The sequence below is a fragment of the Lissotriton vulgaris genome, chromosome 2_1, assembly GCF_964263255.1.
Source record: "Lissotriton vulgaris chromosome 2_1, aLisVul1.2, whole genome shotgun sequence".
Lineage (NCBI taxonomy): Eukaryota > Metazoa > Chordata > Amphibia > Caudata > Salamandridae > Lissotriton > Lissotriton vulgaris.
The window spans coordinates 2,111,289,371-2,111,301,150 of NC_141687.1; the positions used below are offsets into that span (position 1 = coordinate 2,111,289,371).

Genomic DNA, 11,780 nt, shown 5'->3' on the forward strand with positions numbered 1-11,780 from the left:
GTATTCTTCAATTCTTTTTCTCCTTTCCAGTTTTTCTTTCTTTCACTCTTTAACTCTTTGTTTTTTCTTTTCTGATCTTTCTATTTTTTCTATCTTCTACCTTTCTTCCTTTCCTGTATTTGACTGTTTCTTTCTTACTTTTTCTTCCTCTCTTTCCTTCTTATTGTTGAAGTTGAAACATTTATAAAGCGCTCGTATACCGAACGGTTTCTTGGCGCTGAGGATGGACTTACCGGAAAAGCAGGAAGGGGGGCCGCCTATTAAGAGAATACACGTGAAAAGAGCTGGGTCTTGAGAGCCCTGCGAAAGATCGAGTAGGAAGCAGCTGTCCTAATACTAAAGGGAAGAGCATTCCAAAAGGCTGGGGCCACGGTAGAGAACCTCATGCCGCCATGATTTTTTCCTCCTAAATCGGGGAACACACAAGAGGAGCTTGGAGGAGGACCGCAGGTCCCTATTAGGAACATAAGCTGTGATTTTAGAAGCTAGAAATGATGGCCCGCTGCCTGCTAACGCCTGGAAGATAAAGCATCCCGTTTTGAACAAAGAGCGTTCCGATAGAGGAAGCCAGTGTAAGGATTTTAGCAGAGGAGTCACATGATGATGCTTGGGCAGTTTAAAGATTAGACGAGCGGCTTGATTCTGAATCAATTGAAGATGTCGCAACTTGTGTGCTGGAGCCCTGGCGTATAGCGCGTTGCCATAGTCCAGGCGCGATACAATCATAGCTAGTAGGATAATTTTCAGAGCTGCAGTGGAGAAGAAGTGAGAAATCTTGCGTATGACGCGGAGCTTGAGGAAACAGGATGATACCACAGCGCTAATCTGAGAGTCTACTCAACTTGTTCTCTTTTTCTTTTTCCTTCTCGTTTGTTTCTTACTTGCTCGAGACTGGTTCTTACCTATTTATTTATCTTTCCCCCTCTACTTTCACTTTTGTGTTTCTTTGTTAGCTTCTTTTTTAATCTTAGCCTTTACTTTTTCTTTCTCCTTAGTTTAGTTTCTTTTTTCTTCCTTTCTTTTTCAATCTTATTGTTTGTATTCGTTATTCTGCCCACTCTCCTGTCTTTTTCACTTACTCTCTTCTTGTTGTTTGTTTTGATTAGCCACATCTTTATTTCTACCCTTTTCTCTTTTGCTCTCGCTTCTCCTTTCTCCTTCTCTTTCTCAACCTCTCTTTCACCTTTATTTCTCTTACTTTATGTACCCTTATAAAACACCCTTATATTAGAAGGTAGCTCAGGATTGTTTCCAATATCCAGAAGTAGCTCTTACCACAGAAAAGGTTGGAAACTTCTGTTCTAAGTAATGCAAATCTATTTTACTCCTAGCTAGTTTATCACTTCAGTAAGGCTATCTTATAACACCTGATTTGTAAAGACCATACACTTATGCTCAGAATCATCTGCATTCTGTAAATGTGAACCTGTCTTTTCCACCTTCAACTCAGCTTAAAGGTTGCCTTTCATGAGGCTGCAATTACTTTGCTGACCACAGCGCATTCTTTTAGTTTAGTACATTTAGGGTGAGGTAATTTAAAGTAAGTTGGAAAAACTCAAGTTTGTTCAATTTTGGCACGTCTCTGATTACATACCGATGATCTACTGGGAAATCTTAGTTCACTGTTGTGAAAGCATACGTTTCTGCACTGAAACATTTGATACCCGTGTCTATCCGAAGATATATTAGACATGTTTTGTGATTTGTGATGCAAGTAAATATCCTTGAGCTGTCTTTCTTTAAATTGTTTTTCTACTATAATTTATTGTAAGTCATTCTTTAAACATGTTACTTTTCAGATTGCTTTCTGGATCAAATGAGTCTTCTCACAGTTCATCACCCGGCCACACACCAAGGAGAATTGAATCAAGAGTGTCTGCTGAAGCAAAACCTATAAGAGACCAACATCACAGCGACTATACTTCAGCCTGTGTTCCACCTCTTAATTATATGCCTGCGCAGATACTACCTATTGAAGAGTCTGTTATGCTTCAGATGGTCCAGAAACAGACTTATGAGGTAGAGTTGGAAATATTACCATTTCTGACCGTAAGTGAGAGAGAGAGGGCATTTTGCCAAATAAAAGCTCATGCTGTTTTCTCAGTAATATTCCTATTACTGTTTAGTGAACAGTGTAATGAAATCTATAACTATGGTATAACGCACATTCATATGAATGCAGGGGAGATATAGGAGTTTTCGAAGGCCAGACCCTCTTCCCAAGATACATGGAAAACAATAAAGAAAATACCCCATCCCTTAATTTTGAGAACTGAAAACTCATACCTTGATTACCGTTTTGTTGTCCCTTTCCTACCCTATTCACAAGTTTTCACAGCATTGGAAAAAATGACTCTCACCCACAGAAGGTCTGTGGTATCCTTCATCATTAAGTCCACTTCCAGGAGAGATGGTATCTTTGGATCGACTTCCCTTCACGCAAGGGAGCTCTTGATCTACAGGACCCCGTGAAACAAAATGCTACAGTGGCCTAGTAGGATGCCCTGTTTACAATGTTTTGTTCTAGAGTCCCCTAGCCTGAACATGTACCTTGAGTACAATTAAATTCTCAGAGGTAATTGAGTGCACCAGCGTCACTACATTTGTTACAGCTGTCATCTGCCCTTCTAGTAACTGGGCCTTCACCAGGACCCAAAACAGGTTTATAATGCACATTCATTTATTCACATGCACTTTACTAGTCTCACTGTAACTTTGATATTCCGCTATTTGCCATATGTGCACTACTGTTTCCTGGATTTTCCACTTTGTTGCTGTTGTGATTGAATATCCTTATTTACTGTCTTGCAGTGTAGGATTATCTTTGGTAGGGCAGCTCTATAACCATCCAATACTGTGTTGTATTCTGCTTCGTTATCGGAGCCTGTTTTATGGTTTCATGTGATTAGGAAAGAATGTTGAGTCATCCAACTTTTTCTAAGTTTTTCCCAGATTATATAGCATCTTGCTAGTGACTACATTGTAAAGTTTGCAGTTATAACAAATGCAAAACCCTTGAGAAAAAAAATCCGAATTTTCAGTTCAGCACTGTTCTACTAGACCATATGTAGCAAGCATCCTAGTTTGTTTTACCTTGAAAATTCCAGTACTTTACTTATGATGAGAGACGCTGTATTTCAGGAATATGTCCATGTATAAAGATTTTCAGATTTTCAACACAATTATGTAAAACACAGCACGGTTTTAATGTTAAAATTCTTACAGAATTAAATGCACAATTGTGGTCCATAAAGCAAGGTCTGCTTGCACCAGCAACTGCAAAAAAATAAAAATGCCTTCTACTCAGTGTGGGAGATAAATATTTCCACATTCCTTTGTGAGTCTATTTGTGTATGTCCTTGCTGTTGTTACAAGGTAAATGTGAGAGCAGCATTTGTGCAGCACTCGGTATTCTACATCCGCCACACTATACTATACATATTCACAGCTCAGTTTCAAATGTAGCGCATTTGCATACTGAACAAGAGCCTTAACTCAAATGAGACTGTGGTTCAAGGGCTCAGTTGGTGAGCATAGGTATGAGAGTGGATATTGGGGATTAGCAAGTGTGCTAGGCTAGAGCAGAGTTCTCCAAAGTCAGTCCTGGACAGCCAAATCCATGCCACATTTTAAGATACCTATGTTTATCTAAATGGGGATACGCTAAAAAATCAGAATAGATCCGGCCGTCCTGGACTGTCTTTGGAGGACCCTGTGCTAGAGTAACATTGCTTGCATTGTTACCCTTTGGTGAAAACTTCACAAGTGCACTACTTTGTGAATTATGCATAGAATAACATGTTTTGTGATTTGTTTGTTTGTTTAGGAAATGCACGCTAAATTGGCAGCACAGAAGCTTGCTGAAAGACTGAATATAAAAATGGTTAAATTCAATCCTGATGAAGGGTCCGCCATGAAATACAGAGAAGTTCGTGATGAAGACTATTACTCTGAAGATGAAACCTGAACATGTATAAGATATTGCTAATAAACATTTGTCTTGTTTGTATATCCGATCCTATATGATCAAAATAGATGGATTTGATGACTTGCAGCTTTGGAATAGTCACAGACAACTGATCTTGGAAGCACAAATCCTGTGGTGTTTAGAAAATCTGTGTGGAAATGAGCAGTTATTGATGCAGAGTACTTTTTCATTTTGAACTAATGCTGCTTTAAAATGTATTTATAAAACCATAAATGCATGGGCAGACATGCATAGACTTAACCAGGACATTTAAAGGAAGAAACACTAAACCTATACCACATTGAAGAAATCATGGATGGCCTGAAGGTAGATCATTTGTTCTTATGATGTTTTGACTCGTTGAATTTGGTGTTCGCACCACTGTCAGTGGTCCAAAATCTTAACCAAGTGTAATACAATTCCAAGCTTTGCAGAGCACAATACAGCTATCCTTCAGTCTGTTTGGAAAGGGTTTTTTCTATTTTTTTCAGATGTAAATAGTTTAATAATTTTGTTTGCAAAACAGATTGTCTAAGTGCTCTTTACAAACCGTTATACCCCAGTCAGTATTCACTTCCTTTTCATTAGAATGCTAATGTGACAATAGCAGAATTTTATTGATCATGTGTGCCCATTTTAACATTGCTGCATATGCCATTGTTATAGAATTTAATTAGGATAAGCAGCGATTCCATTCCACAGAAATTTAATAATATCAGAATCAATATCCTTAACATTCAGGAATGACCTGAGTTATTCAAGAGTACTGTTGGAACTTATCTTTTAAGCACTTGCCTCAACCATGCCTAGGAGCTTTAAATGAATTGTGTTTATAAAGATGCTACTTTATACTTGTTTGAACTTGTTTCTCTTAAAGATAATTCTTCTTCCATATTTTAATAAAGACAACTTTATATTTTCATTCTATTTATTATTTGAAGAATTTACAATAGCTATGTAAAATGTTTGATCTGCTGTGCAAACGAAAATCATATAATTGAATGTAGAATTGGGATGCAAATTCAGTAAAAATCATATTGTGCAGATGAGAAAAAAATTGCATAGCATTCGTATGAAGGTCTGTGATACAAAGTATTAAATCATGCATCCATTTACATTTTCTGTGCATCTTTAGCACACTGCAAATCTGATAGATTTGTGGTTCTCTATATACCAAATAAGTGGGTTACAGTGACTTGTAAGTGATCCAGTGAGGTTCTTAACTCGACACAAACATTCACTCCATGGAAAAATCACTGGCTGCTTACAGTAGAGTCCTGGAAACACCTGTGCGTAGTTTGATTGCAGACCATGGGCTATACTGTATCACCAAATGACATTCATAATAATTCTCCAGTATTGGGGTGTCTTTCATAGATTCACATGCCTGAATCATTCCCCGTCATCGGAGTGGGAGTCCCACGGTATATAAAAAAGCAATAATTGCCTGTAATAACCAAAAAACCTTGGTAATAACCAACCAGGAAGTAAAGTAGCCCTCAGCTGCAGGAGCAAAAGCTCCCACACTCATGACTATCCTAGTAATTTTGTATAGACCAAACTACAGCTAATCAGGCGACAGCACCCACCAGAATGTTCTCCTCAGAGGCTCAGGCTTTCAGATTTTCTACCGCACGTCGTGTGAAGGGAGTCTGTCTGAGCTCTGCTCAGTTTCTTCTTACTTTGGTTGGTTTTTTACCTTCTAAAGATGTCTACTTCAAAATCCCTTTTTAGGGCTTGTGATTCCTGTGGAAAGCTAAGGCTGTTCAAGGAGGATCCTCACAAAAAATGTATATATTGTTTGTATCCTGATCATGAGGCAAAGGAATGTAAAATCTGCAGAACTTTTCCTCAGAAAATCCTCAGGGACAGAGGGGATCGTCTTCTCCTGTGGCTCCAGAGGATAAAGGACAAGGATAACCCCGTTTCTGAGGTAGGGAGCATCGCCTCGGGGTCTTCTGTATCCTCTAGGAAGAGGAAAGCTGAGGTTGAGGTAGCTTCTCCTGGGGCGAAGGTGTTAAAGAGAGCCCAATCCTCCCAGGATTCTGGCGTTCCTTCCACTTCAAAGAAGGTTTCTCCACCTGTAAAAACTGATCCTTGTACGCCCTCAAGGAAAGCTGGGAAATCTACAACAGCTTCTCAAAAGATTTCCCCTCATGCTGTTCCTTTGACCACTTCAGAGTCAAATACAGCTTCACCGTCGTCATCTCCTCATGTGGCCACCTTTTCAACATCTACGGTGACTTTCTCCTCACCAAAACCAGCTATGGTGATGTCTACAGTTACTAGCATCACTGCTATTTTCGCCTGAGGCTTGAGCCGGGCGGTCATTCTTTTCTCTTGCTGCAATTTTTAAAATGTTCTTATTGTTTGCACTTGCCCTTTGTGTCCTATCCCCCCTGCACCAGCGCGCGGATTTAGCGCGACGCTGTGGTGTCTCTGCCGATTTTAGTTAGAAGACATTATTTTAAATCACTCACCATTCTAAATATTGGTTGCACTCCTCCTGCATAGCGCTGCCTCCCCCAGAGGGTCCAGCCGATTTCAGGGCTGTTCGACCTGGTGGCAAGGGTGGAACTATTGCGGCGGCCATCTTGGGTAGGGCTATCCTTCCTTAGGGGCGAGAGTCACCGGTATAAAAAGAGTAAAAGGACTATAGCGTAAGATCACTGCTATTTTCGCCTGAGGCTTGAGCCGGGCGGTCATTCTTTTCTCTTGCTGCAATTTTTAAAATTTTCTTATTGTTTGCACTTGCCCTTTGTGTCCTATCCCCCCTGCACCAGCGTGCGGATTTAGCGCGACGCTGTGGTGTCTCTGCCGATTTTGGGTAGAAGACATTATTTTAAATCACTCACCATTCTAAATATTGGTTGCACTCCTCCTGCATAGCGCTGCCTCCCCCAGAGGGTCCAGCCGATTTCATGGCTGTTCGACCTGGTGGCAAGGGCAGAACTATTGCGGCGGTCATCTTGGGTAGGGCTATCCTTCCTTAGGGGCGAGAGTCACCGGTATAAAAATAGACAGCCATGACTCCGCGCAGCGGACGCGGTCAGCTGACGCGCCGGAGTCAAGCCAGAGTCCAGCCCGTCTGCGCCCGTCCGCGCACGGGCCGGGCATAGGGCTAAGGACTCTGCTGGGACCACTAAAAGAAATTACAGTAGGCAGGAACTACTAGCCATAAAACCGGACTATGAATGTGAGCTGCACAACTTAGACCCTTCGAACTGGACAGGTCCGGTGAGTTGCCATAAATGCCACAGTACATTCTCATGGTCTCAGGTATCCGCCCTTACCGCCCCTACCCATACTCTAAAGGCTGGCTTAATCAACGCTAGATCTCTGCCAAAACATGCCCAGCACATACATGACCTCTTAATTGACGACAACCTAGATTGTCTCTTCATTACAGAGACTTGGCTCAAACCCTGGTGCACTCCGGATCTGGTACATGCCCTACCTCTAGGGTATGGCATCCAAAGGGTTGACAGAGGTAATGACCAACGGGGGGTGGGGAGTGGCCATTATACATAGAGATACTTTTGGTTGCTCAATGACAGAACTCCATGAGTTAAAGGATGCGGAAAGGATGGGCTTTAGTCTTAAAATCCATGACAACTTCTCCTTTTCCGGGGCACTGATCTATCGCCCTCCCGGCACAAGTACTGGTTTTCTAGGAAGTATTGGAGACGCGCTAAGCCCATTGATTCTTAGATATTCTAACTTTACCATGCTGGGGGATATGAACATCTATCTCGAGTCTACTACTGAAGCATCCACTGCCTCCTTCAGAGAAACCATGGATGTACTGGGTCTCGAAATATGTGATACCCTAGCCACCCACGAGGCGGGACACACGATTGATTGCATTGCTACCAACTTAGATATATTAATAACAGACCAGCTGAAACCCCAAATATGGACAGATCATGTACTAATACCTTTTGCGATCACACTGGAGACTAATGCCAACAACAAGCACATTAGCGAAAGCAACCAGGTCAGACAAGATGACTGGAAAGCTACTATGAAACATCCAGAATTAACTTCAATAGCTAGAGAATGTAGACCTAAGTTAGAAGGATCCCCAAACCTAAACACTTTTAGGGAGTGGATGACTGAACTAAAAAGTATGACCGGACAGGGAAGACGCAAGTCTAAACTTGGGAAAAAGAAGAGATCTGCCACTTGGTTCGATCTAGAGCTCAAAAACAAACAGGGGGAGCTAAGACGGGCTGAACGTAGCTGGTGGAAAAACTACCTCAGCACAGAACGTAGCAAATATAAAACGATCAAAAAAGCGTATCGCGCTCAAATTAAACAAGCTAAAACAAAGTACTTCATGTCAGCCATAGTAACAGCCAATAGCAAACAGAAAGCGATTTTTAAAATCGTGAAGGATTTTAGCAAACCCAAATGTTTAATGCAGGACATCCCACCCTCACAAATGCTTTGTGATTCTATCGCAGACTTTTTTGAAGGAAAGGTTAGGGGTCTGACGAAAGACTTTGAGGCTCCTATTTTCGGTCCAAGATTTGAGGACGAAAACACAAGGCAGGAAGCCACCCAGCTTACAGCTTTTCGTACAATCAGCCTGGAGGAGACAAAATGTGCCATTCTGGCAACCAAGTCAGGATCACCATTTGATCCATGTCCTATAGGACTCCTGCATCTTATTGCTGATATTGTTAACCCAGACATAAATGCCATCGTTAACAACTCACTGTCTACTGCCTACGTCCCCCCAGAGTGGAAACTGGCAGCAGTAAAACCTCTACAAAAAACTTCCCGACCCCACCACACTCTCAAATCTACGTTCGATTTCATTACTCCCGGCACTGTGTAAAATCACTGAGTCGACAGTAAATAAACAGCTGACACGCTTCTTGGAAGAGAATGAGGCATGGCACCCCAACCAAGCTGGCTTCAGGACTCAACACTCCACCGAATCGGCTCTCCTGTTCACTACTGAAACTATCCGCTCAGCTCTAGATCAAGGCAAGAAGGCCGTCCTGATTTTATTAGACCTGTCGGCGGCCTTCGACACGGTCTCGCATGCTATCTTAATTGACCGGCTAATAACATCTGGCATTAAAGGCATTGCCTTGGAGTGGATAAAAAACTTTCTTAGTGACAGGCGACAAGTGATGACCTTGGGGGAATTCCGATCCAGTGAGAAGTCACTGTCAACGGGAGTACCTCAAGGCTCCAGCCTGAGTCCGACATTATTCAATGTCTATACCGCACCCCTGATACAGCTGATATCGTCCTACGGCATAGATGTAATAGCATATGCCGACGATACTCAACTGATCCTGGTCATGGACAAAGACAACCAGGTCTGGGAGGAAAAACTTAAGTGCTGCTTAACGGCCACCTTTGAGTGGATGCGGAAAAACCACCTAAAATGCAACACAGGCAAGACCGAGATCATGCCTATAGGCCCAAAAAACGAATTTATCCCCAGACTGTGGTGGCCCGAGAAGGCAGAGATACCACCCCATACTACCTCCTCGGCCCGTAACCTTGGAGTACAGTTTGACGCCGATTTATCTTTTAAACATCAGGCGTCAAAAGTGGCAGGCACTTGCTTTGGGGTGATAAAACTGCTGAGGAAGTTCTTTGACTTGCTGCCCCTCGAAGCAAGGAAAACAGTCACGATTGCATTAGTTACTTCTCGCATTGACTATTGCAACAGCCTGTATGCTGGTACTAATAAGGCGGTCACCTATAAACTCCAGATGGTACAGCATGCGGCGGCAAGGCTGGTTTTGAAATGGCCAAGAAAATCCTCAGCAACAAAAGCCCTCAATGTACTACACTGGCTGCCTATAACAAAAAGGGTCCTGCACAAAATACTGACAATCACCTTTCGTGCTGTGCACAACTCAGGCCCTCTGTACCTAAGGAAAAAATTTGTAAAATACTGCCCAACTCGAGCACTACGGTCCTTAAATGCCAATCTTCTGACCATTCCAGGGTTCAGACTTAAAACCCGTGGGGGTAAATCCCTAGCGGTATTGGGTGCTAAAGCATGGAATGCCCTCCCCCCACCTTTAAGAGCACTGGACAAGGAATCTGATTTCCGCAAACAACTGAAAACCTGGATTTACAATCTCCCAGACTCAACCGCCAGAGCACTAGTGTGACTCCGGTCCTGGTCTCTCTAAGCAGTAAGGCAACTTTTACATCTGGTTGTCCTTCATTGGCGCCGAGATGCTCCTTGGAGCGATTGTTAGTGCGGTATAAATGAGCTTTACATTTACATTTACATTTACAGCCTCCTCAACGTCAATGCTGGTCAACGTCCAAGTTCGACCTATCTCGTCGTCGAAGATAGTGCCATCTACCGTCGACGTCCCACCGTCGACGAGAATCTTGAAGGTACCGTCGACGGGTGCTACGTCGTCAACTCAATCGTCGACGAACATCTTGCCGTCGATGAAGTTAGCCCTACCGTCGACGACATCCCCGTCGACTAAGTTACCGCCGACAACCTCGCCGACGAAGACACCGCGGACGATCTCGTCATCGAAGACACCGCCGACGACCTCGTCGACGAAGGTACCGTCGACGACATCCACGTCGACGAAGAAGATACTCCCGTCGACGAAGTAGACGCATCCGTCGACGACGTCATCGTCGTCGAAGAAAAAGACACCTCCGTCGACGACATCCTCGTCGACGACAATGTTACCGTCGACGGCCATACCGTCGACGAAGATTCTGGTTTCTCAATCAGATACAGGTTTTTCACCGTCGACGGTGGTACCGTCAACGCCCCCACTGTCAACCTATACTGAACTGCAAGTTTGATCATCCAAGCCAATACTTCTGCCTTCACCGTCGACCACAGCTTCACTCTTGGAAAAGCGTCAATCATCTCTGACAACTAGGTCTCCATTGAAACTACCAGAAAAATTGCTAGATTCCGAGGAAAAGGAATCTTTTGAGGATGATACTTTCCGTGCAGCCAGAAGCCCATCTGAGCTGCTAATCAAATTTCAGGATGAAGAACAAGATGAGGACCACCAATTCCTTGAGCCCTCTGGTCGGGCTCCTGTGTCTGCGCCTACCACGCAAATGCCTTTAGACCTGTTGCATAATCTTCAATATATGCTAAGCGATTATTATCGTCGTTTTCCACCATCAGAATCAGGTGATTCTCGCCTCTCTATGCCGGTACCAAGAACATCTACGGCAACGCTAGGGTCTCAAAGACCAGCTTCTCCGCAACAAACTACGGAGATACGGCCTGCAGTAGCCTCTTCACCAGGGCCATCTCATCAGGTGCAGGATGATGACTCTTCGGAAGAGGAGGAACGAGAAGAAGGCGAGGTAGACAAGTCGGTATCGTCTGAGTGGGATGAGTATCCGGCACAAACTCCATCTCCAGTTAGCCAACCTACGGCGGAATCTCCGCTGGTGGACATCGCAACCTTCCATCAAATCATGGGAAGATGCAACAAAGAGGTTCCTCATCACGATGGAAGCTAAGCAGGATGAGTGTTTTTTGTATGATTTTAAAGACTTATCGCAAAAACAAAGTTGGTCCATTCCTATAATTGATTTTATCTGGAACGAAGGCCTTAAGGTAATGGCTATGCCAAATTCTCTACCTGCAGTTCTACCTCGGGTAGATAAAAAGTATAGGGCGCCTAACAGTTCACCAGCATGCCTTATTGGACAAGCAAAAACGGATTCTGTGGTCGCCCAGGCGGCTCAGAGGAGAGCCATAAATCCGTCTACACAAGTCACTGCTCCCCCGGATAGGGAAGGAAGGCGTCTCGACACAATAGGAAAAAAGGTCTCCACT

The 11,780-nt window shown here is 43.3% G+C and overlaps 1 protein-coding gene across 1 annotated transcript in view; it reads left to right on the forward strand.

The window, feature by feature from the left end:
• The window catches only part of POLR2M (RNA polymerase II subunit M), a 46,710-nt gene extending 41,822 nt beyond the window's left edge, over nt 1-4,888 (forward strand). The window contains exons 3-4 of the mRNA XM_086958379.1: nt 1,800-2,019; nt 3,827-4,888. Of these exons, the coding sequence (XP_086814505.1) occupies nt 1,800-2,019; nt 3,827-3,967 (361 nt within the window). The 3' untranslated portion in view covers nt 3,968-4,888. The remainder of the gene's footprint in view (nt 1-1,799; nt 2,020-3,826) is intronic.
• The last annotated feature ends 6,892 nt before the right edge of the window (nt 4,889-11,780 follow it).